Genomic DNA, 27,015 nt, shown 5'->3' with positions numbered 1-27,015 from the left:
TAAAGTTTATCATTTATTTCCAATACATTAGGATAAAACCCCACTTTATGCAGCTGTACCCTTTTATTCATTTCTTCTGAAAAGTACAAAAGACCAGACTAAAATTGAGACAAACATTGAAAGGAAAATCCTTTGACTCAGAGTCCAAAATGAAACTGTAAATGGTTCATTTTACCAAAAGAATTAGTTTTTGTACAAAATAGAAAGAATTCTACACTATAAACAAAGACTGCTATATACGTACTTCAATTAGAATTCTAGTATCTGCTTTTCCTCTAATTCTTCTGGAGCACAAAGTATATCTGCAAGTCAGAAATCTAATAATCTCAATGGACAGACAATCTTAGAATAAGCTTTTACCCTTAAGATACCTGGAAAGGTAGTACTCATTCTTCCCCTTGGCTCAAACTCCAATATATCAGTAAGTTTTAATTTAGTTTACAAAACTCTGCCATATTAACATGAAGAGCACACTAATGCTTAATGTTTCAGCATTATCTTTTAGGAAGTAATAGAACACAGAGCTCAACACCGAATCTAAAAGGTCACAATCATAAGTCATTATTAATTCAGAAAACCTCAACAACTTCTATCTTTATTGAAAAAGACCAAACTAATCCCTTATCTCCTCCTATTCTATTTTCATGGCCCTTCTATGAAAGAAACAGCTTAAAATAAAACTTGGTTAAAGTAAGTCATAGAAAATGTTCTCTAGCACTAGCTGAACTTCAGACTTGATCAGGAAAGCAACTTCTATACAGTAATGATTTTCTGACTCAATTTTATGATAGTATTAACCTGACTTTTATCTCTTTTAACATTTGAAATATTTGCTATCTAAAAAATTTTCCCAGCTGGGTGTGGTGACTCATGCCTGTAATCCCAGCACTTTGGGAGGCCAAGGTGGGTGGATCACCTGAGGTTAGGAGTTCGAGACCAGTCTAGTCTGACCAACATGGAGAAACCTCATCTCTACTAAAAATACAAAATTAGCTGGGCATGGTGGGACATGCCTGTAATCCCAGTTACTGGGGAGGCTGAGACAGGAGAATTGCTTGAACCTCGGAGGTGGAGGTTGCAGTGAGCCATGATTGCACTACTGCACTCCAGCTTGGGCAACAAGAGCAAAACTCCATCTCAAAAACAAACAAACAAAAAACAAAAAGAAAAACTTTCCCAAAAGAATTATAATCTTCATGATAATTTTAAAGGATACAATATATTAAAAGTTGAGCTGGAACCACATAGTCTTTTAATATGATTAGTTATCCAGGTATCAATAATGTTAATCCCCTTTTAAATGAAAATAAAATGACATTTTAAAAAAAGTTTTTTCTTTTTGTTTTTATTTTTTAATTTCTTTTAATTATTTTAAATAAAAATTTTCCATCACTCCCTACCAATGTGGGTTTTTGTTTTTTTTTTTTGAGACAGAGTCTCGCAGTGTCACCCAGGCTGGAGTGCAGTGGCACGATCTCGGCTCACTGCAACCCCCACCTCCCAAGTTCAAGCGATTCCCCTGCCTCAGCCTCCTAAGTAGCTGGGATTACAGGCGTATGCCACCACGCCTGACTAATTTTTTTGTATTTTTAGTAGAGATGGGGTTTCACCATGTTGGCCAGGCTGGTCTCAAACACCTGACCTCATGATCCACCTGTTTCGGCCTCCCAAAGATAAAATGAAATTTTATGAGCTTAACTGAAATGTCTTAATTTAGATTTTCTCAATTCTTTTCATCATATGTATTTCATTACTGCCTTTCAATATTAATAATTTATAATTGATGCTGTAATGTTTGAGACCTTAAAAGGATACTACTCATTACCTAAAATATGCATAGCTCTGACTTAAAAGATTTTTTCCCCTATTTATCTCAACCCTCATTTTTGTTATTCAGGGAGTTCCAAAGTCATGATGAGAAGAGACATGATTTAACTTATGGCTACAAACAGCATATGATCCTAAGAAATCATGCATCTTCTATAATTCAGATAAATCTTTAAAAAGAGCAAGAGTAAAATTAAGAAGAATGTATGTCTTCATTATAAAGTTCTTATCTAGTAGGGACAAGATTTTATTTTAATATACTCTTTCAAAACCTAAGAAATCTTTCCTAAATGAAATTTTTGTTACTACTACAAATATTCTTTCTACCCATGACATTTTACATAGCATCATTTAAGCACCAGAGAAAAGTTCTGTAAACAAACTTTTAACCAGTAAACTAAGGGCAAATATCTATTTGCCTTTATTACAATATTTAAAAGGCCATGATATGAGTCTCTACTCCCTACAATGACATTTTTATAATAAAAATCCAGGCATATTTATACAAACGAGAAACAAATTACTGTACATTTTGGGAGAACAAAAGGCAGATCAGACTAGAACTAGAACTTTTGAGTTAATAGAGCAAGCACAAGGAGCCTAGAAAAATGTACGCCATGTATAAAATTTCAGTTTTTAAAAGTTTCATTGAAGGGATTAATAATTATCAAGAATAAAAGATGGTAGTTTCACTGGCTTATAATTATCCTGTAAACATTAGGAAAGTAATAAGCAATAAATTAGAAATGTCTTAGTTCCTAGTATTTCCCTTCTCTCACACTGGAAACATTTTCATAGAAGTTAAAATTGGCTCTCTTAAATATCAGAATAATTCTTTCAGAAAATAAATACCATCAGGAAGAAGTTAACAGTCTACAATAGATTTCTGACAAATACATAAAGAAAACTACTGCAGGTCACATGAGGACTGATCTACATGTCATATGACAGAGTAACTCAAACCTTCAAACCTTCTCTATTCTACCAGATTTGCTTTGTTGCTATCATATTGCTATCTAAATTGTTTGGTAGCAAGGTAATAGAAAAATAAAAGGTAAAAAGAACACAACAATTGTTTAATGTCTATAGATTTATGAAGAAGGAACTCTCAAAATAAACTTTTTCCTATTACAGTTACTTAGGAAAAAAGTTTCATTTGGCACACTGAATTTATAAAAAAAAAAAAGAAAGAAAATAAATTGAAGAGTGTTTGGCATTCCAATCACCCACAGTTAAGACAACAATAGGAAAGAAAAGTAGGAGAAATTAATATTTTAAGAAAAAAAACATCAGAAGACAAACAACCAAAGGTTCTTGTGTCTTCTACCATTCACTGTCTCTGGAATACTTTCATCTGCAACACACAATATACAAATGATTATTTACATTATGATTATATTGGTAAAGAAGACCAGAATCAGTTTCTGTTGTGCTCTAACTTACAATGTCCATTGGGATAACAGTGACCATCAAGGCAAGGCCTCAAACAACAAAAAATTCCATTTGCATTGTGTATTTTGTTTAAGTTTCTTTTCTGGTTCATCTTCAAGTTTGGTGCACAAATATTTAAGACTCTGAAAAGTCCTGTAAACTTAGGCTGTTTCTGTAGCTGATGACTGTTCATTGAAGATCTTGTGATTCTCTTTTGTTAAGTAAAATGTTCTGCAGGTTTACAAAGGTATTTCCTTAAACAGTGGTATCTCCAAAGTCCTTGTTCCAACGTATGTACGCTTCTAAAGTTTGAGGGCTGACGCTGCGTTTTATCTTTTTCAAGGATTCAGTGAAGTCAGATAATCGAATATTTCTCATCTAGATATTTAAAAAACACATGACAATACAAATGATGAACAGCTATATAGTGGTTAACGAAATGATGGATTAAAGTAATGGTGCTGCTGTTTAATAATGTTATAAAAAATATGCATATGTATTCTTAGAAAATTATGTCAGCCATTTACATATATTTTTATGCTGACCTGCTACATGAGAAACCTTATTAAATGCTATACTAATATACTTATTACTTGTGTTTAGTTTCATAGGTATAACATTTGAAAACATAGTATTTTTCTAATATAAAAACAAAACACACTCATTATAGAAAAGTTCGCAAAATAGAGACAAAGAGAAAAAAAGAATCACAATTTCACCACTCAGATATGCAACCTCCACCTCCCGAGTTCAAGCCATTCTCCTGCCTCAGCCTCCTGAGTAGCTGGGATTACAGGCGCATGCCACAATGCCCAGCTAATTTTTGTATTTGTAGTAGAGACGGGGTTTCACCATGATGGCCAGGCTGGTCTCAAACTCCTAACCTCAGGTGATCCACCCACCTCGGCCTCCCAAAATGCTGGGATTATGGACGTGAGCCACTGTGCCCCAGCCTAAAGTATGCATTTTTGTATTAATTTGGTCTGATCTTCTGACATTTTAAATAGCCTTTAGAAACACAGATTAAAACAATGCTGAGTTAATGAATATCTATATTTACACCAAGTACTTTTAAAAGGCAAATTGGATAGGTTCAAAGAGTCGAGAAAATAGAAAAATAAAAATTTTGGCCAGATGCAGTGGCTTACACCTATAATTCCAGCACTTTGCTAGGCTGAGGCCGGTGGATCACCTGAGGTCAAGAGTTCTAGACCAGCCTAGCCAACATAGTGAAACTCTGTCTCTACTAAAAATATAAAAATCAGGCATGGTGGCAGGTGCCTGTAATCCTAGCTACTTGGGATGCTGAGGCAGGAGGATCACTTGAACCTGGGAGGCAGAGGTTGCAGTGAGCCGAGATTGCACCATTTCACTCCAGCATGGGCAACGTGTGAGACTCCCTCTCAAAAAAAAAAAAAAAAAATTAAGGCAAAATGAAGTTTGGCACAAATGACCTATGTTAAAAATCCTTACTACTGTACACCTATATTTTGGCCCAAAAATAAGAAGTTGAAGAACTTTAAACAAAATTTCAACCTGATATTTTATCCATATTTTAAAAATTACTATTAAAAACCCAATCTAATTTCGAATCATCTTTGCTATCTCCATGAGCATAGATAAAGAAAATACTTGCAACTTGTAAACTAATATGAAAAACTTTAGCCAAAAAGAAAAAAATATATAGTTAAAATATAGGCTGGTGCAGTGACTCACACCTGTAATCCCAGAACTTTGGGAGGCTGAGGCGAGTGGATCACTTGAGTCCAGGAGTTCAAGACCAGCCTGGGCAACATGGCAAAGCCTCATCTCTACAAAATATACAAAAATTAGCTGGGCGTGGTGGTGCACACTTGTAGTGTTAGCTACTAGGGAAGCTGAGGTGGGAAGATTGCTTGAGTCTGGGAGGTTGAGGCTGCAGTGAGCAATAAGCATGCCAATGCACTTCGGCCTGGGTGACAAGAGTGAGACCCTGCCTTATAAAAACAATAACAAAAAAATACCCAACAACCTTCACTCCCCAAGAACACCCCAAAAACACTATTTTTTTTTTTTAAGGACAACTTTTTATTGCTACCAGAGGCTTTTATCATCAGTACACAGTTCTGACTGCAATATCTTTTTCAGACTGCAAAGGGAGCTCAGGATCCAGAAGTTTAGAGATATAGGTAGGCTGGGAGGTAGGGGGAGTAAGTTCTAACAGCTTAACATAAAACTAGGGTACTTAATTCAGTTATGACATGTTACAGACTCAAATCATAGAGCTGCCCCAACATCTAGACAGTCTAGATGTTTCCTATTTAACTGTAAAACACACACTGGCTCTTCCTAAAGGCCAAAGTATGGAAGAATGATGAATGTAATAAGGGTATTAAGCATGATATTATTAAATAAAATTTATTTGTTATAGGCTGGAGTGCAGTGGCATGATTTCGGCTCACTGCAACCTCTGCCTCCTGGGCTTAAGGGATCCTCCCACCTCAGCCTCCCAAGTAGCTAGGACTATAGGTGTGTGCCACCATACCCAGCTAACTTTTTGTAATTTTTGTAGAGATGGGGTTTCACCATATTGTCCAGGCTGGTCTTGAACTCCTGAGCTCAAGGGATCCAACTGCCTTGGCCTCCCAAAGTGCTGGGATTACAGGCATGAACCACCACACCTGGCCAGAAATTAAGGTTTTAAAAGTTGATGATGTAATTCTAATTTAAGTGTACATTTTGGTATATGTATATATATGAAATTTATATGATATTTTAAGGTTAGTAAGAGACTAATGTATACAACAGGAAAAAAAGCAGCTGGTAGCTACTTCAGTTAAGGGGGGAAATATATAGCAAAGTTGTCTTATAAAAACAAAATAATAAAGGAATTAATAAAGTTAAATCAGATACACACTATACTTAAAAAACAAAGTACCCCAATTTATAACCAACATTTTTAGTACAAACCGTTGAAAGTACAGAAATTCCAAACCAATTATTTGAACTTCTACTATTATAAACTGTAGAAGATAAGTTGGGTTTTTCTTTTTTTTTTTTTTTTGAGATGGAGTCTTGCTCTGTTACCCAGGCTGGAGTGTAGTAGCACGATCTTGGCTCACTGCAACTCCCGCCTCCCGAGTTCAAGTGATTCTCCTGCCTCAGCCTCCCGAGTAGCTGGGACTACAGGTGCCCGCCATCACGCCCGGCTAATTTTTGTATTTTTAGTAGATATGGGGTTTCACCATATTGGCCAGGTTGGTCTCGAACTCCTGACCTTGTGATCCGCTTGCCTTGGCCTCCCAAAGTGCTGGGATTACAGGCGTGAGCCACCACGCCCAGCCAAGTTGGGTTTTCTTATCTAAATTTGTATATATTCACTGGTACGTGGCAATACACTTTGGTATTAAAGTTGCATCAAATAATGGGTATATAAAATTCCACTATACATGTTTAGAGAGCAAATTACTTGTGTTTACCTCTTTTTTTTTTTTGAGACGGAGTTTCGCTCTTGTTACCCAGGCTGGAGTGCAATGGCGCGATCTCGGCTCACCGCAACCTCCACCTCCTGGGTTCAGGCAATTCTCCTGCCTCAGCCTCCTGAATAGCTGGGATTACAGGCATGCACCACCATGCCCAGCTAATTTTTTGTATTTTTAGTAGAGACGGGGTTTCACCATGTTGACCAATATGGTCTTGATCTCTTGACTTCATGATCCACCCGCCTCGGCCTCCCAAAGTGCTGGGATTACAGGCGTGAGCCACTGCACTTGGCTTGTGTTTACCTCTTATCCCATAAATGGGAATGAAAGTTTTACCTTGATCTTTATGATAAAATGCTACTGTCAGTTTTATATTTTTTAAAGTTATTTAATGGATTTTTACATAGTGTTTACTATGTGCCAGCTATTTTAAGTGCTTTATAAATATTAACTCATAAGTAAGGAATAACAGCTAAAGGTCATTATCAAATTATTAATAACAAAACTACTAGATTTGAAAGAAACAACTGAATGAAAGTATACAGTAAAACCAAAAATTGTAACAATATAACCTGAATATATATAATTAATGGGATGGTTACAAAAGGTACCAGTAATATTCTTCCTTATAAATCATTCAGTAGTTTTATTAAGCTTTAATTTTTAGTTTTACCATCTAAATTTTTAATTAAATAACGTTATGACTTTTAAAAATGGTAGATACAGGCTGGGTGCGGTGGCTCATACCTGTAATATCAGCACTTTGGGAGGCCAAGGCGGGTGGATCACCTGAGGTCGAGAGTTCGAGACCAACCTGATCGACATAGAAAAACCTCATCTCTACTAAAAATACAAAAATTGGCCAGGGGTGGTGGTGCATGCCTGTAATCCCAGCTACTTGGGAGGCTGAGGCTGGAGAATTGCTTGAACCTGGGAGACAGAGGTTGCGGTGACCTGAGATTGCGGCATTGCACTCCAGCCTGGGCAACAAGAGCAAGACGCCATCTCAACAACAACAATAACAACAACAAAAATGGTGGATACAATTATATTTTTATGTATGGGATTAAAAATTTTCAAACCTGGCACAGTGGCTCACACCTGTAACCCCAGTACGTTGGTAGGTTGAAGTGGGAGGACTGCTTGAGGCCAGGAATTTGAGACCAGCCTGGGTAACAGAGTGAGACCCCATCTCTACATGAAATTAGAAAAATTATCTGAGTGTGGTGGTGCATGCCGGTAGTCCCAGCTACTTAAAAGGCTGAGGGAGGAGGATCAATTGAGCCGAGGAGTTCGAGGGTGCAGTGAGCTATGATTGCACGACTGCACTCCAGCCTGGGTGACCAAGTAAGACACTATCCCAAAAACTAAACTAAACTAAATTAATAAGATATAGGTTAGAAAACTAAAAGATTTCTTAAAAAAAAAATTGAAGTAGGATGCCTCATCTGACAGGAGTCTAAAACCTTGGAGAAAAAAAGACTCCAAAATGTACTTGAATACACTCATTATCTACGTTAACAGTTCACTGTCAGCCTCAACAGCTGCTGAAATTAGGGAAATAAAAAACAAGTTACAAATATACAGCTGTCCCTCAGTATCTCTGGGAAATTGGTTCCAGGACCCCTATAGATAGCAAAATCCACAAACGCTTAAAGTCCCTTATATAAAATGGTGTACTATTTGCATATAACCTACACAGTCCTCCTGTATACTTTAAATCATCTCTAGATTACCTGTAATATACCTAATACAATATAAATGCAATGTGAATAGTTGTTGTTGTTGTTGTTGTTGTGTGTGTTTGTGTGTGTGTGTGTTTAAGACGGAGTCTTGCTCTGTCGCCAGGCTGGAGTGTAGTGGTGCAGTCTTGGCTCACTGCAACCTCTGCCTCCCAGATTCAAGCGATTCTCCTGCTTCACCCTCCCGAGTAGTTGGGATTATAGGCATGCGCCACCATGCCCAGCTAACATTTTTTGTATTTTTAGTAGAGACGGGGGTTTCACCATGTTGGCCAGGATGGTCTCAATCTCTTGACCTCGTGATCACCCCAGCTCGGCCTCCCAAAGTACTGGGGATTACAGGCATGAACCACCACACCCAGCCAATAGTTTTTATACTATATTGTTTAGGGAATCATGATAAGAATAAAAGTCTGTACATGTTCAACACAGATGCTTTTTTTCCAGTCAAGTATTTTTGATCTGCAGTTGGTTGAATTCACGAATGCAGAATCCACAGACAGGAAGGGCTGATTGTAATTCAAGCCTGATTTTAAAAGTTTGCTCACATAGTTATGACCACTCTGCAGACCCAATTTTATATCTTGCATGCAACTTTTTTCAAATGAAATGCTTCAGCATCTCATAAGGGGATTTTCCATATTAAGAAAAGGTAATAAATTGGTCAGGAGTTCGAGACCCGCCTGGCCAACCCCCCTACTAAAAATATATTAAAAAAAAAAAAATTAGCTGAGCATGGTGGCATGTGCCTGTAATCACAGCTACGTGGGAGGCTGGGGCAGAAGACTTGCTTGAACCTGGGAGGCAGAAGCTGCAGTAAGCCAAGATTGCACCATTGCACTCCAGCCTGGGAGAAAGAGTGAGAGTCCTCAAAAAAAAAAAAAAAAAAAAATAGGCCAGGCTTGGTGGCTCACACCTGTAATCCCAGTACTTTGGGAAGCTGAGACAGGTGGATCACAAGATCAGGAGTTCAAGAGCAGCCTGGCCACAATGGTGAAACCTTATCTCTATTAAAAATACAAAAATTAGCCAGGCATTATGGCAGGCATCTATAATCCCAGCTACTCGGGAGGCTGAGGCAGGGAACTGCTTGAACCCGGAAGGCAGAGGTTGCAGTGTCGTGCCACTGAGCAACAGAGTGAGACTCCACCTCAAAAATAAATAAATAAAATAAAGGTAATAAATTATATTACAATGGTAATTGTATTGCTTTTAAAAAAGAAAAAAAGATTATTGAAAAACAAAATAGAATATTATTAAAGTTTAACCTATAGTTATATGTTATTTTTATAAGGTATAAAAACGCTCAAGTTTCATATAATTTTTTTTTTGAGACAGGGTCTCACTGTGTCGCCCAGGCTGGAGAGCAATGGCCCAATCTTGGCTCACTGTAACCTCTGCCTCCTAAGTTCAAGCGATTCTTCTGCCTTAGCCTCCCGAGTAGCCAGGACCACAGGGATGTGCCACCATGCCCAGCTAATTTTTTTTATTTTTTATAGAGACAGGGTTTTCCCATCTTGGGCTGGCTGGTCTTGAACTCCCGACCTCAAGTTATCTGCCCACCTTGGCTCCCAAAGTTCTGGGATTACAGGTGTAAGCCACCACACCCGGCCCATAATTTTCTTCTGTTCAGTATTTACATAATATGATTTGGTAGAAAATGACTTAATGACTATGTATATATGTTTTGTCCATTACCAAAGAAAATTTTGAGACTAATTTCATAGGATTCCATATTTTGAAATGAAGCAAAGTTCATTTTTTCTAGCTTCTAATCAACTAAACTAGAAAAATCCATTTTAAAAAAAATTAGTCCCCAGCACTAAGAGGCTGAGGCAGGAGGATTACTTGAGGCAAAGAGTCTGAGGCCACACTGGGCAACAGGACAAGACCTCATCTCTACAGAAAATTTAAAAATTAGTGGGACGTTGTGACACTTACCTACAGTCCCAGCTACTGCGGAGTTTGAGGCAAGAGGAGTGCTTGAGACCAACAGGTCAAGGCTACAGTCAGCCATGATTGCACCATTGCACTCCAGCCTGGGAACAAAGCAAGTGTCTCAAAAAAAAAAAAAAAAAAAAATCAGATGTGATGGCTCAAGCCTGTAATTCCAACACTTTGGGAGGCCGTGTTTGGTGGATCACTTGAGGTCAGGAGTTCAAGACCAGATTGGCCAACATGATGAAACACCCTCTCTACTAAAAATACAAAAATTATTTGGGGTGGTGGTGCACGCCTGTAGTCCCAGCTACTTGGGAGGCTGAGGCAGGAGAATAGCTTGAATCCAGGAGGTGGAGGTTGCAGTGAGCTGACATGGAGCCAGACTCAGTCTCAAAAAAAAAAAAAAAAAAATTGCGTGCATGCACACGCGTGCGTGTGCACACACACACACACTCATATGTATATGTCTTACAATATAGAGGACCAAAACAAAGAAAAAAATCATTGTAAAATACTATACCTCACTGGCAGACATATTCTTCACCTGTTCTGGTTTCAGTTCTGTAAAATATAAAAGTCAGGCACTTAAGAATACATACACTTTGCAGTTTAAATTGTTGAAAGGCAAAACCAAGTACAATGATCTAAATGGACCTATTCAGTACAAATCATTATATTAAGAGAGACACGTTAACTTTGAGAGCACATACAATTTATAAATGCTTAGAAGAGAACATTCCTTCTTTAGGAATAACTGGAAAATGTTCAATTTCTTGCAAATTGCCCATGAACAATAGTTTACACATGTGAAAGGGAACTTAAAAGAATGCAACTTGTTCTTTACAAAATTCATTAGTCTTTTTTGTTATTACTCTGTACTTTATTTACTATTTTTTTTTTTGAGACACAGTTGCACTCTTTTGCCCAGGCTGGAGTACAATGGCATAATGTCAGCTTACTGCAGCCTCGCCTCCAGGGTACAAGCAATTCTCCTGCCTCAGCCTCCTGAGTAGCTGGGATTATAGGCACACGCAACCACACCCAGCTAATTTTTGTATTTTCAATAGAGGTGCAGTTTCATCATATTGACCAAACTGGTCTCAAACTCCTGACCTCGTGATCCGCCCACCTCAGCCTCCCAAAGCGCTGTGATTACAGGCGTGAGCTATCACACCCAGCCTATTTATTTACTTTTTAAGATAGCACCTCACTCTGTCACCCAGGCTGGAGTGCAGTGGCATGACCATGGTTCACTGCTGCCTGGACCTTCCAGGCTCAAGTGATCCTCCTATTTCAGCCTTCCGAGTAGTTGAGAATACAGGAGCATGCCAACAGGCCCAGTTAATTTATTTTATTTTTTTTGTAGAGATAGTCTCTCCGTATGTTGCCCAGTCTAGTCTTGAACTCTCAGGCTCACACAATCCTCCCACCTTGGCCTCCGAAAGTGCTGGGATTACAGGCATGAGCCACTGCACCCGACCATTTTCTGTATGTTAATGGATGCGAATCTTTTTTAACCCCAAATTTTATCTGCCTCAGAATAGCCAAAATGTTCTAAAAAAAATATGCATTGGCTACTATTTCTGAGTGAACTATCTGAACAGGATTTAAGCTCTGGCAACAAGAAAATTTGTTTATCCAGAGTTTCAAAATATACTCTCAAGATTTCATTTTTTATTTTGCAAAGTAACAGTTCTTAATCACTACCCTATTTCACTATGGGAGGTGTTACTGGTAATTTTTAAACAGTAAAACCAAAAGCTTTTACATAATGTAGGCTTTTAATGCAAATTACAGTAGACACTATGATAATATGTTTCTCATACAACTATATTAATTGTACTTTCTTGAATGAGAGAAAAGAGATGAAGCTGTAACTAGTGCTCTGGGGTTGTATATTTATTTTATCATCATAGCTAATAATCTGAGTGCATACCTGAAAGCATCAAACATCTACTACCCAGGCTGGCTGTGGAAAAGTAGCTGAAAATATCTATGTAAGTTTATCCTAACCTAACCTAAAAATAATCAGTCATGGTATTTCGGAATCAACAAACTTGAATAAAAACATAGGAATAAATATTTTGCTGCAATTCCTCAAAAGACATAAAAAGGTAAAAACTTATATAATTTCCTTTAGACACATTAATTTCAAATGATGTCAGAATATTGAGCCAGAAGTGCTCGCTTCAGCAGCACATATACTAAAATTGGAACGATACAGAGAAGATTAGCATGGCCCCTGCGCAAGGATGACACGCAAATTCGTGAAGCGTTCCATATTTTTTAAGTTCATTGAAACTGTTGTTTCCACCGAAAAGGATTATCTTTAGTTCTTATATAAATCTTAATAAATTCAAAACAATTATGTAATGAAAACTCCTTGGGATTTTTGTTTTTCTCAGATTTTGATGTCCTAATATGTATTTTCAGTGGTTTTTCTTTTCTAAAATACTTCAACGTGGGAAGTTGAGATTAAAGTACCACTGTCCTTTTTGTCTTGAGAAATTTTATAAAACTCACAACACTGTGCTAGTATAATAAAAATCGTATGGTATATTATTTTTAATTGATATAGATAAATAAACTATATATGTGCACTATGTCTAGGTAATTAGATGAGACATAAAATGCAACCTAGAGAGATCACATGTGATATTTTATCAGCTGTTCCTGGCTCATCTTAGAACTGTGTTCCCTAGATTTTATATCTGTAACATGACAATAAACAATTATTTTATTTTGGGATATTTTAAGGCTCATTGGAAAGCATAAAATAACCATTAGATGAAAATAGTAATGTTAAGTATAAATTCATTTTATTATTACATATATTTAGTATATTATGTTTGAAAAACAACAACAGAATAAATCACATAAGCCTTTTTCTTTAGAGGCATGTGACCTAATCATAAAAAAAATTATGTTCATAACAGAAACAAGTAAATCAATCTGTATATTTAATTGTATCAAGTATAATCATAAGAATGATGACTAAAGTATAGTCTAAAAAGGCTTCTGGAAAAATTGAAATTATATATTTTAAAGCTATTTAAAAATTAAGTGTCTATATGTAACTACCATTTCACAGGAAATACAGAGGTTAGATGAGGATGTTAAATGACATCATAAGAACCCAAACAATCCAATTCAGAATATGGCGTATCCTATAACCCAATTACTTCAAAACACCAACATCATGGTAAAAAGACACTAGAGAAGATTATTCCACATTAAAAACAAATTAAGAGTCATATCCACCAAACGCAGCATGTAGATCTCAAATGAATATTAATTTGACCAAAAAAGCTGCAAAGTGGAATTTTTCTAATGTTTGGATAATTTAAAAATGTATAGGGTGTGATGTTATTGGAGTATGTTTTTAAGTTTATCTCTTAGAGTTAAATAATAAAGTATTTAGGGATGAAATGATCTGGTATCTGCTGCTTGTTTTAAAACTGTGTTCCAAAAATCTTCAGAAGAGATAAACTAAATAAAAATAACACAATGTTTATAATAATCAAAGCTAAAAAAAAAAAAAAAAGAAAAGAAAAGAGCCAGAAAACATGTAAGAACATTTTTCTTATATTAATCTTTTTTGTTTAAAAGTTTTCTTTTTCTTTGAGTTTTCCATTGCTTACTATTATCAAGAAGTGAAATCTTGTGCCTAGAACAGGGGTCACAGTCCACTGACTCACAGACTATTTTTGTATGATTTGTGAGCTAAGAATGGTTTTAAGGCTGGGCATGGTGGCTCATGCCTGTAATCCCAGCACTTTGGGAGGCCAAAGCAGGTGGATCGCTTGAGCCCAGAGCTCAAGACCAGCTTGGGCAACATGGTGAAACCCCATCTCTACAAAAAAAATAAAATAATTGGCCAGGCATGATGGTGTATGCCTGTAGTCCCAGCTACCAGGAAGGCTGAGGTGAGAGGATCACTTGAGCCTGGAGGGTTTGAGGCTGCAGTGAACTATATTGTGTCAGTACACACTACAGCCTGGGCAACAGAGTGAGACCCTGCCTCCAAAAGAAAAAAAAAAAAAAAAAAAAAAAAATATATATATATATATATATAGAGAGAGAGAGAGAGAGAGAGAGAGAGAGGTAGATTTTTTTTTTGGACTTCTTAAACTTCTAAAGTGGTATAATAAATAGTTCTAAATGTTTCAAGCTCTTGTACACCTACCTCTGATAGGACCCAGTGCTGCATCTTTTGCCAAAGCTGTTAGGTCACTTCCCGAGTATCCATCAGTCATTCTGAGGAGGGGAAGGAAGAAACAGCAAGTTAGTTCCAGTTTGTTTTTTTTTAATTTGAGATGGAGTTTTGCTCTTGTTGTCCAGGCTGGAGTACAATGGCATGATCTTGGCTCACTGCAACCTCCACCTCCCAGGTTCAAGTGATTCTCCTGCCTTAGGCTCCCAAGTAGCTGGGATTACAGGCATATACCACCACACCTAATTTTTTTTTTTGTATTTAGTAGAGATGCAGTTTTACCATGTTGGTCAGGCTGGTCTCAAACTCCTGACCTTAGGTGATCCACCCACCTCCCAAAGTGCTGGGATAACAGGCATGAGCCACCATGCCCAGCCGAAACAGCAAATTATATTTTAATCTCTGCAGATTTAAAATCTCCATATAATAAGAAGGTAAAAACTAGTTTCCCATAGGCCGGGCACAGTGGCTCAAGCCTGTAATCCCAGCACTTTGGGAGGCCGAGGCGGGTGGATCACGAGGTCAAGAGATCGAGACCATCCTGGTCAACATGGTGAAACCCCGTCTCTACTAAAAATACAAAAAATTAGCTGGGCATGGTGGTGCGTGCCTGTAATCCCAGCTACTCAGGAGGCTGAGGCAGGAGAATTGCCTGAACCCAGGAGGCGGAGGTTGCGGTGAGCCGAGATCGCGCCATGGCACTCCAGCCTGGGTAACAAGAGCGAAACTCCGTCTCAAAAAAAAAAAACAAAAAACAAAACAAAAAACAAAACAAAAAAAAATTAGTTTCCCTTTGTCAGCAAGACTATAGTTTTGTGGTTTGATTTTAAGGGAACGAAAAGGCCCATTTGCTGAAAACAACTACTAGTTCCCTGTAATGCCTCAACTTTTAATCATTAGAACCATCCCTTTAGAGTAAGGCATACTATCTCCAGAGGCTTAATTAAATTGTAAATATGTCACCTGGAAAGGTAACATCTACAAACTGTTGGTGCCAACTGACACATAAACACAATTACTTCTCTAGTGTTTATCTTGGCAAAGAGCAGTCTCTTGTTGGGATAAGGGACAATCAAAGTAGATTTCTTTAAATATGGGGACAGACAGAAAAGTCTGGAAAAGAAGGTATTTCCAAGTTATTTGTTCTTTTGTTACAGGTATCTGGGAACTCAGAGTTCTTGTTAAAATTATTCAGTACTCACATACTTGCTGAATATTTTAAATTATTTTACGACATTTTCTAGGGAATAAAATTCATGAGCGCATCTCCTATACTTAGTTTCTATTTTACCACACTGTTCATAAAGTTCAAGGTGTGAAAGACAAAAACTATTCAGTGTAATGCAAAAGAATAAGTTTATGTAAAAATATCTGTGTTAGTATGAGCAGATGTGAAATGTTTCAAATTTTTTTTGAGACAGGGTCTCACTATGTCGCTCAACCTCCACCTCCAGGGCCTAAGGGATCCTCCCACCTCAGCCTCCCAAGTAGCTGGAACTACAGGTGTGTGCCACCATTCCTGATTCATTTTATTTTTTTGTAGAGATGGGGGTTCACCATGCTGCCCAGGCTGTAAATGTTTAAATTATTTTAATACCACTTATAGGTTTTAATAAATTTATAAAAAGAATATATTATCATCATTAGATATTTAGGTCATGTCTTGCAGAGGACCTAGTAAGTAAAATTTAGATTCCGTATATATATAAGAATAAGGCAAAGGAGGTAGAGGATGAGACAAAAAGTTTTCTGATAAAAGAATTTTTCTTTCATACTTAAGATTACTTTAAATAACTAAAAAAAGAATTATTTGCAAAAAACAAATAAATAAAAGCTGTAACATAAACCAAATCCAAATTACTCACCTAGCAAGTTGTGCCAGTTCTTTTTGGGTTAATGGGCTTCCTTGTTTACATAACAGATTTTTAAGCAAAAGTAGTCGTGTCTGAAAATAAATATTAAAAAATGATCATTCCAGTCTAATTTAATATCAGAATTAATTATTCTTTTCTTATTTTATTTTACTTTTTATTTTGAGACAGAGTCTTGTTCTGTTACCCAGGCTGGAGTGCAAGGCACAATCATAGCTCACTATAGCCTTGATATCCTGGGTTCAAGCAATCCTCCCATTTCAGCCTCCTGAGTAACTGGACCAAAGGTATGTGCCACCATGCCTGGTTAATTTCCATAAAAGTGTTTGTAGAGACAAGGTCTCCCTATGTTGCCCAGGCTGGTCTTGAAATCCTGGTGCAAGTGATCCTCCCACCTTAGCCTCCCAAAGTGTTGGGATTACAGGTGTAAGCCACCGCACCTGGCCAAAAAACAGTTTTATAGAGGCATGAATTCATCCACCATGAACTTCACCCATTGTAAATGTATAATTCAATGACTTTTAATACATTTATAGAGTTGTGCAATCATCACCATAATCCAGTTTTGGAACACTTTTTAGGTCACTCATACCTGTTTGCAGTTAATCCTCATTCCCAGCCCTCACCCTGACAACCCACTGATCTGCTTTATGTTTCTAGAAATTTGTATTTTCTGCACATAAACAGAATATATGATATGTGACATATATCTTGCTTCTTTCAATTATCATAAACTTAATATATGAAGTGAGTATGCAGCATGTATAACAGATAACAGTATCCATTAAAAGAACATAGCACATTTGTTTATTCACCAAAATGAACATTTAGATTCTTTGTAGGTTCTGGCTATTATTAATATTGCTGCTATAAAAATTCTTGTATAAGTCATTGTGTAAACGTACATTTTTGTTTCTCTTGCGTAAATTCTTTGGAGTGAAATTGCTGAGTTTGACAGTAAGCTTACGTTTATCTTTTTAAGAAACCACTAAACTGTTTTCCAAAGTAGGTGTACCATGGATTGGAAGACTTAATATTGTCAAGATGGTAGTTCTTGTTTCTGCTTTAAAACAAAAAAAATTCAAACACAGATACATACCTCCTCATTTGGTAAAGACACATATACCCGTTTGATGAAACGCCTAAAAAAAAAAACCCAGCACTTTTAGAAATATAATTTTGAATTTAAAGCTGAAGCAGCAAATGACAGGAAAAAGCTTTTAAAGTATAATATTGAAGGCACTGGAATGCATTTTGGTAGTTATCTATGTAAAACTATTTTTGTTACTCTTTTAAAACTCTAGTTGTTTAAAAATGCTTAATTCAGTATTTTTAGAACTAATCATTTATGTATGTATGGTTTTAATAGCAATAATGCTTTAAAACAAAATATCTGATATAAGTAGATCTCTCCTGTTTTCTTGAATCTGAAAAAAACTAAAATCAGCAAGGATAATAGAAATAGAAATGTAAACTTTATCAACAAACTAGGTAACATTTATGGAACTAAAATACATAAAGGTGAACTGCCTAGGAAAGTGAAAATTACACTGAGAAAAGGAAGACGCACACAGGATCTGCTGCGGAAGATCATGGACATGACTGTCAGAACACAGTTTTCCCCCAAAAAGAGACAGCACACCCTGAAGGATAATAAAGCCAATCCCTCCACATTTAAACAAGCATATGAGGCCTGGCTCTGCAGAACATGTAAACCCTAACTGATAGCACAGGAATGGCAAGGAAGGTGAGACTGAACAAACTCTAAGACATATTATCTTTGAAAGAAGGCATCTAACAGTCTGGTGGGAAGACACTGTCTTGCAGTGACCAATATTTTTTAGTGGAAGAATAAATCAACTCTAACTCTTATTTACACACACATGTATTTCATTATCAGGTAGGGCTTCACTGTGAGGGAGGCTGCATGTTAGTTTAGTGTATACATGGACTACTCAAAATACCTATCCCTTCCCCTACAATATCCTTCCAAAACTAGGTTTTCCAAGAAAACTCCTTTTATTCAAAGAAAAATAATAAGCAAAAGTGAAAAACAAGGACAGGGGGCTCATTAAAAAAAAAAAACCTGTCCCCAAAAGAGCAAACAAAACACAATAAACATAAACTAGATAAAATGAACAACAAGCATGAGAAGATTTTGCCATAGAGCAAATTAAAATCATGACCAAATATCTTTCCATGAAGTAATTTAATTAAAAAGATATCTTTTACCCTTAAGTTTCTTTTAATAGATATGGGGTTTTACCATGTTGGCAAGGCTGGTCTGGAATTCCTGGCCTCAAGTGATCTGACCTCCAAAGTACTGGGATTACAGGCATGACCCACCATGACGCTCAACCAAAAAATTGTTTTCTCTTTTTTTTTTTTTTTTGAGACAGACCTGTTGCCCAGGCTGAAGTACAGTAGTGCCATCTTGGCTCACTGCAACCTCTGCCTCCCAGTTCAAGCGATTCTTAGCCTTCCAAGTAGCTGGGATTACAAGTACGTGTGACTACGCCCAGCTAATTTTTTGTATTTTTAGTAGAGACAGGGTTTCACTATGTTGGCCAGGCTGGTATCGAACTCTTGGTCTCCAGTGATTTGCCTGCCCAAAAAAATTGTTTTCTATGAAACAAGAGCCCAATGAGATATAAGAGCTTATGGAAAAAACATATAGATGCTCAAAGAAATAAAACAGAAGATGAAAATTAGGGTAACAGAGGTCAGGAAAGTAATAAATAAAAAATCACCAAGGAAAGAAGGGTTACAAAACACATAGCAGAAAGGAGATCAGATACTAACCCAGTAAGAATAAAGGTAACAGGCTTGGGAAAACAGAACAAAACAAAAAGACCTAAGAGTTTAAAAGGATGAAGAAGAAAATTACAGATAGGGAATTTATGTGCAAAAGAAAAAAGAAAAATGAACTAGGAAAAAAATTAAGATATCATTTAAAATAAATTTCCCATTTTAACGATATTGATTCTTCCAATCCATGAGCATGGAGTGTTTTTTCCATTTATTTGTGTCATCTCTGATTTATTTTAGCAGTGCTTTACAGTTCTCCTTGTAGAGATTCTTTCACCTCCTTCATCAGCTGTATTCCTAGATATTTCATTTTCTTTTCTTTTCTTTTTTTTTTTTTGAGATGAAGTCTTCCTCTGTCATACCCAGGCTGGAGTGCAATGGCATGATCTTGACGCACTGCAACCTCTGCCTCCTGGGTTCAAGCGATTCTTCTGCCTCAGCCTCCCGAGTAGCTGGGATTACAGGTGCCCGCCACCATATCCAGCTAACTTTTTGTATTTTTAGTAGAGATGAGGTTATACCGTGTCGGTCAGGCTGGTCTCGAACTCATGACCTCAAGTGATCTGCCCGCCTCGGCCTCCTAAAGTGCTGGGATTATATAGACGTGAGCCACCGTGCCCAGCCAGCATTTCATTTTCTTTGTGGCTGTTGTAAATGGGATTGTGTTCTTGATTTGACTCTTAGCCTGAACATTATTAGTATATAGAAATGCTACTAATTTTTGTACACTAATTTTGTATCCTGAAACCTTGGTAAAATCATTTATCAGTTCTAGTAGCCTTTTGGCGGCATTTTTAGGGTTTTTTCAGTATAGAATCATATTGCCAGTGAAAAGAGAGAGAGCATGATGACTTGTTTTCCTATGTGGATGCCTTTTATTTCCTTCTCTTGCCTGATTGCTCTGTTTGTAAAATGACTATACTGCCCAAAGCAATTGACAGATTCAGTGCTATTCCTGTCAAACTATCAATGTTATTTTTCACAAAAGTAGAAAAAATTATTCTAAAATTCATATGGAACCAAAAAAGAGCCAAAATAGCCAAAGCAATCCTAAGCAAAAAGAACAAAGCTGGAAGTATCACATTACCTGACTTTAAACTATACTATACAGTAGCCCAAACAGCATAATTCTGGTATAAAAACAGACACACAGGCCGAAGGAACAGGATAGAAAATTGAGAAATAAAGCCACACACCTATAACCCAACTGATCTTTGACAAGGCTGACACAAAAAAAGCAATGGGGAAAAGACTCCCTATTTAACAAATGGTGTGGGGATTACTGGCTAGCAGTATGTAGAAAAATGAAACTGAACCCTTAGTTTTCACCATATACTCAAATTAACTCAAGATGGATTAAATTAAACGTAAGATCTCAAAAGTATAACAATGCTAGAAGAAAACTAGAAAATACCCTTCTTGACATCAGCCTTGGAAAGAAATTTTGGCTCAACAACAATTGCAATAAAAATAAAAACTGACAAGTGGGACCTAATTAAACTAAAAAGCTTCTGCACAGCAAAAAGAACCATCAACAGAGCAAACAGACAACTTACAGAATTGCATCCAACAAAGGTCTGATATCCAGAATCTATAAGGAATTCAAACAATTGAACAAGCTAAAAACAAACAACCCTATTAAAAAATGGGTAAAAAGGAAATGTACAGACATTTCTCAAAAGACATATGAGGGGAAAACAAACATGAAAAAATATGCATCATCGCTAATCATCAGAAAAATGCGAATCAAAATCATAACGAGTATCTCACACCAGTCAGAATGGCTATTAATATAACAGCAAAAAAATCCCATATTGTCTAGAGATTGTCGGGAAAAAGTAAAAAAAAAAAAAAAAAACAGATGCTGGTGAGGCTGTGGAGCATATATACCTTGGTGGTAATGTACAGTTTAGTCACTGTGGAAAGCAGTTTGAAGATTTCTCTAAAAACATAAAACAGATCTACCTTTGAACCTGCAATCTGATTATTGGGTATATACCCAAAGGAAAACAGATCATTATACCAAAAAGACATGCATTTCATGTTTATTGCTGTACTATTCACAATAGCAGACATAGATTCAACTTAGGCGCCCACCAATGGTGGACTGGATAAAGAAAATGTGGTACATACACACCATGGACTACACAGCCATTAAAAAGAATGAAATAATGCCCTTTGCAGCAACATAAATGGAGCAGGAGGCCTTAATACTAAGCAAATTAATGCAGAAACAGTAAACCAAATAGTGTATGTTCTCATAGGTGGGAGCTAAAAATTGGGCACACATGGACATAAACATGGGAACAATACACACTGTGGACTACTACATGGGGGAAGAAAGGAGTGAGGTGTGGGTTGAAAAACTACCTACTACACACTATACTCACTACCTGGGTGCAATATACCCATGTAACAAACCTGCACATGTACCCCCCATATCTAAAATAAAAGTCAAAATTATAAATAAATTAATAAAACAAATTTCCCAAAACAAAGGAAGTTCCAAACTATCAATTTAAAGAAACATCAAATCTCCGGAAAAATAAATACAGATCAACATACTTTTCAAATAACCAGATTTCAATGGCTAATAATTCTATATAGTAAAGAGAGAAAAAAATCAAGTTAATTTTTAAATTTAAAAAAATCAGCAGGGGTCGGGCGCGGTGGCTCACGCCTGTAATCCCAGCACTTTGGGAGGCCGAGGCGGGTGGATCACGAGGTCAAGAGATCGAGACCATCCTGGTCAACATGGTGAAACCCCGTCTCTACTAAAAATACAAAAAATTAGCTGGGCACGGTGGCGGGTGCCTGTAATCCCAGCTACTCAGGAGGCTGAGGCAGGAGAATTGCCTGAACCCAGGAGTCGGAGGTTGCGGTGAGCCGAGATCGCGCCATTGCACTCCAGCCTGGGTAACAAGAGCGAAACTCCGTCTCAAAAAACAAACAAACAAACAAAAAAAATCAGCTTGGATTCAGACTTTTACACTACTATAGCCAATCCTAGAAACAATGGAGCAATATTGTAAATTCCTTGGGGAAGTATGCCCAAGAATTTTATGCTGGGTCAAATTGTTCTTCCAGTATGAAGGGAATAAATTTGCTCAAACACACAAGAATGGAAAACACATTTTCCATGAACCGTGCTTTGATCATCTTCTCATGAAGCCCAATAAAAGAGGGTAAGAATCAATTTTGAAGTTTAAAGATAATTCAATGCAACCCAGAAGAACCGACCAATCTGCCTAAAACCTTAACTAAACCTTTACTAGACTTGTTCTCCTAATATCAAGCTGTTGACCTCAAAATCATTATTTAGTTGGTAACAAGAGGCTAGAGGATAGTACGGGAGGAAAATAGTGAATTGTCTTAAAACTGAGAATAAGGAAATAATACGTAAGATGAATACATGAGTAAATATTGTCTGTAATAAATGCATGTATTTCCATATAAATCTCCCTACCTGAGAACAGCCTCATCAAGTTCTTGTGGCCTATTAGTTGCACCCATTACAAGTACTCTGTCATCTCCAGCAGACTGTACCTACAAGCAAAAAATCTTTTTTCAATACATTTAGAAAAGTAATAACAAATATAAAGATATTTGTATTTTTAACCTTGGCCATTTTATAGGAATATACATATATATATACTAAAACGCTGCCACATTAAAAAAATCATAATCAGCACTTACACCATCAAATTCTATTAGAAATTCAGTTTTTAGGCGTCTACTAGCATCGTGCTCCCCTTCTCTTCTTTCACACAAAAGGCTATCAACTTCATCTAGAGGAAATACAAGTATAAGACTTTAATTAAAGTCATCTGAGATCAATCTAGTTTAATACTTATTAATATAGTGGGTCCTATTAAACTCATTAGATAGTCTTTAAGCTTGCCCTTCTTTAAAACTTCTTCCTTCTGGATGTTCCAATCATATCTTTCCTATTTGCAGAGGGAAATTTTACAAATAGTCAACTAACTTAGTTAGAAAATATGTTCTTACCTATGAAAATTATAGAAGGTTGAAGTTCTCGAGCCACAGCAAAAAGAGCTCTCACCAATTTCTCTCCTTCTCCCACCTAAAACAAGGCATTATATTGTTATACACATAAAATGCAACATTTTTTCAGTTTTTTAAATTTTATGTTGAAAATCTAAAAAAACAAAAAAAGAAAAAAAAAGAAAATCTAGCACACAGGAATTTAATTTCCCTTTCTTACAACAACCAAAGATTTGGTTTGAGAAAGGAGGCAGTATTACTGAACTGTCCCTTACAATTTTAGAAAATAGACCGTGATTTCATATAGCCTGGTAAGTGCTTTAAAAATTAATCTATTTTGCTTCACCCTGCATTCTAAGACTTGAGAATGAAATAGTTATTCGGTCAAGGATCTAACTAGTGAGAAAAGGGAAGACTAAGGGAGACAAAGAGATGCTGTACATATTCTTTAAGCCCTAGATTACAAGGTATATTTATAGAAGCAAGTAAGTTGGAATGTGCTCTCCTAAACAAAACTTGCTCTATTAAGAACACCTTGAAAAGTCATTCTCACAACACCATCATCAATAAATATCAAAATTTCTTTCTTTCTTTTTTTTTTGAGACAGAGTTTTGCTCTGTAGCCCAGTTTGGAGTGAAGTGATGCAATCTTGGCTCAATGTAACCTTGCCTCCTGGGTTCAAGCTATTCTCATACCTCAGCCTCCCAAGTAGATGGGATTACAGGTGCCCACCACCATGCCTGGCTAATGTTTGTATTTTTAGTAGAGGCGGGGTTTCACCATGTTGGCCAGGCTGGCCTTGAACTCCTGACCTCAGGTGATCCACCTACCTCACCCTCCCAAAGTGCTGGGATTAGACGCATGAGCCACGGTGCCCAGCCAATAAATATCAAAATATTTCCAGATAGTCCAGAAGGTCTACGAACACCCACTGAGACATTCCCAGGTGCTGACAGCATACAAAGGCCATTTTATGCACCAAAGTAATGAAAGAGTCATGAGGTCTGTGACAATCTACTATAAAAATGTTTCTGTCCTCTAGGTGGCATTTATTCTTTTTATTGAAGATTTAACTTAAAAACAAACAAAAGAAATGGCCCAGATTTAGAATAATCAAAACAAATATTCTCAGAGCTGAAAGAAATCTCAAAAGATCACCTCTTATGACATTAACATTTACAGATGAAACAGGCCTAAAGTGATACTTTCTTTAGGCCACTTCAGGATGTAAAAGTTAGGCTAGAGGCTGGACACAGTGGATAACTCCTGTAATCCCAGTACCTTGGGAGGCCAAGGTGGGTGGATCACCTGAGGTCAGGAGTTCAAGACTAGCTGGCCAACATGGCAAAACCCTATCTCTACTAAAAATGTAAAATCTCGCTGGGCATAGTGGCTCATGACTGTAATCCCAGCTACTTGAGGCTGAGGCAGGAGAATCGCTTGAACCCAGAAGGCAGAAGTTGCAGTGAGCTGAGATCACACCACTGCACTTCAGCCTGGGCTTGTAAGAGTGAGACCTTGTCTCAAGAAAAAAAAAAGCTAGTCTAGAATCCCTATCTCCTAACTTCCATGACAATTATTTCCATTACACCAAATGCATAATGTGGGTAAACGTGCTTTAATAACAACTTGAAGACCAGGCACGGTGACTCATGCCTGTAATCCTAGCACTTTGGGAGGTTGAGATTGGAGGATCATTAGAGCCCAGAAGTTTGAGACCAGCCCTGGCCTGGCAACATAGTCACACCTCATCACTACAACAAATTTTTTTTTTTTTTTTTAGACAGTTTCTCACACTGTTGCCCAGGCTGGAGTGCAGGGGCACAATCTCAGCTCACTGCAACCCTGGCCTCCTGGGTTTAAGCAATTCTCCTGCCTCAGCCTCCCGAATCGCTGGGATTATAGGCACCTGTCACCACGTCTCACTAATTTTTTGTAGTTTTAGTAGAGACAGGATTTCACCATGTCAGCCAGGCTGGTCTCAAACTCCTGACCTCGTGATTTGCCCACCTCAGCCTCCTACAGTGTTGGGATTACAGGTATAAGCCACTGCGCCCAGCTCCAAAGATTTTTTTGAAATTAGCTGGGCATGGTGGCATGTGCCTGTAGTACCAGCTACTTAGGATGCTAAAGTGTGAGGATCACTTGAGCCCAGGAGGTTAAGGCTGCAGTGAGCCATGCTCACGCCACTGCACTCTAGCTTGGGCAACAGAACAAGCTTGGGCAACAGAACAAGATCCTGTCTCAAAAAATAAATTAATAAATAGAATAACGACTTAAAATTTCAAATAGGAAGTAAAATGTGATCTAACTACTTTAAACATTGAGAACATTTTAAGTACTATGATTTATTAAAATATTTGAAGAAACTCACAAAATATTTGACTTAGCAGAGATAATACAAGAGAAATATTACTTTATTAACTTCTCTGATTTTTTTTCCCTAATTTTTAAATCTAGTAGCATACTGATGTACTGAATGCCAAACTTTACAAACACGTTGAAACTGTGTGGAAAAACTCTATGAACTGGCAAGAACTATGCAAATGTTAGGTTTTTTTTTTTTTAATGATCAATTAGAAGCAGGTTAATTAACAGTTTGAAAATATAAGAAAAATATAAAAATGAAATCTATTTGTGTAAAAAAGCACAACTACAACTACTTGCAACAATCTGGATAAATCTCACAAACATAATGCTGATGAAAGAAACCAAATGCACATACACACAAAATCCTATTTAGATTTATATGAAGTTCAAAGCCATGCTAGTTTTGTCTATGATGTTAATAGTCTAGTGGTTTTAGGGGAGAGGAGTGAGTGGATAAAGATGGTGGAGTGCCTGGAGGGATTTTGGGGGCACAGGTAACAATTTATTTCTTGACCTGGGTGGTGATTATGAAAGTATATTTGCTTTGTGGTAATCCACTGAGCTGTATACTTATGCTATACTTTTCTACATGCAAGTTATTCAATAAACAAGGTTAAACAAGAATACAACATGTTAAGATACATATGCAACTGATTTTTTGTGGAAACTAATCCAGATATTTTAATAACACAAATGTTGTCCATGACTATGATGCAGTTCCTCCCAAAAGCTTTCTCAGGATATATCATAAGAGACAGAACATCTATATATTATCCAATGCTTTCTTTTTAAGTCTTCAAAGTCAGGTCACATCTGAGGTAAAATATTCAATTCTTATCATCCTCTGAGCATACTGACAAACTGGCATGAGATCACAGAAGGCAACTAAGATAATAATAACTATTCTGGGGGCTGGGGGGAAGCAGATATAACATTAAGTTCCTATATATTTGAAAGGCTATCTCATAAAAGAAAACTAGAATTTTGTTAAATCAAGTACATTAAAACTTAGAAAAAGTACATTTTAGTTAAACATAAAAAAAAAATTGTATTAGCTAGAACTGCCAAAATGATAGACTAGACATTTCAATTTTCTTTTTCTTTTGTCTTTTCTTTTTTTGAGATGGGATCTCACTTTGTCAGCCAGGCTGGAGTGCAGTAGCATGATGTCTCGGCTCACAGCAAACTCCACCTCCCAGGCTCAAGTGATCCTCCCACATCAGTCTCCTGAGTAGCTGAGAACACAGGCACATAGCACCATGCCCAACTAATTTTTTATATTTCTGTTAGAGACAGGGTTTTGCCATGTTGCCCAGCTTGGTCTCAAACTCCTGAGCCCAAGTGA

General features: G+C 37.0%; 1 protein-coding gene and 1 non-coding gene across 5 annotated transcripts in view; one reads left to right on the top strand and one right to left on the bottom strand.

Annotated features, from left to right (window-relative positions):
• SPAST (spastin) overlaps nucleotides 1–27,015 on the bottom strand; it is an 83,721-nt gene continuing 56,706 nt past the window's right edge. For all 4 annotated transcript variants that reach the window (XM_064363971.1, XM_021674425.2, XM_064363972.1 and 1 more), the window contains 8 exons: nucleotides 23,303–23,378; nucleotides 22,991–23,082; nucleotides 22,761–22,840; nucleotides 17,586–17,628; nucleotides 16,481–16,560; nucleotides 14,589–14,659; nucleotides 10,923–10,963; nucleotides 1–3,636 (listed from right to left, as the gene is read on the bottom strand). In XM_064363971.1, coding sequence (XP_064220041.1) covers nucleotides 3,514–3,636; nucleotides 10,923–10,963; nucleotides 14,589–14,659; nucleotides 16,481–16,560; nucleotides 17,586–17,628; nucleotides 22,761–22,840; nucleotides 22,991–23,082; nucleotides 23,303–23,378 — 606 coding nt within the window. In that variant the 3' untranslated portion in view covers nucleotides 1–3,513. The remainder of the gene's footprint in view (nucleotides 3,637–10,922; nucleotides 10,964–14,588; nucleotides 14,660–16,480; nucleotides 16,561–17,585; nucleotides 17,629–22,760; nucleotides 22,841–22,990; nucleotides 23,083–23,302; nucleotides 23,379–27,015) is intronic.
• On the top strand, nucleotides 12,583–12,689 carry LOC135269882 (U6 spliceosomal RNA). Its single transcript, XR_010338120.1, has one exon. It is a non-coding gene; the product is annotated as a U6 spliceosomal RNA (small nuclear RNA).

This window comes from Aotus nancymaae, unplaced genomic scaffold (genome assembly GCF_030222135.1).
Source record: "Aotus nancymaae isolate 86718 unplaced genomic scaffold, 86718_ANA_hifiasm-v0.15.2.pri h1tg000057l, whole genome shotgun sequence".
NCBI classification, from domain to species: Eukaryota; Metazoa; Chordata; class Mammalia; order Primates; family Aotidae; genus Aotus; species Aotus nancymaae.
Note: the sequence above shows the minus strand (reverse complement) of the source record. Positions and strands in the feature narration are given on the sequence as shown.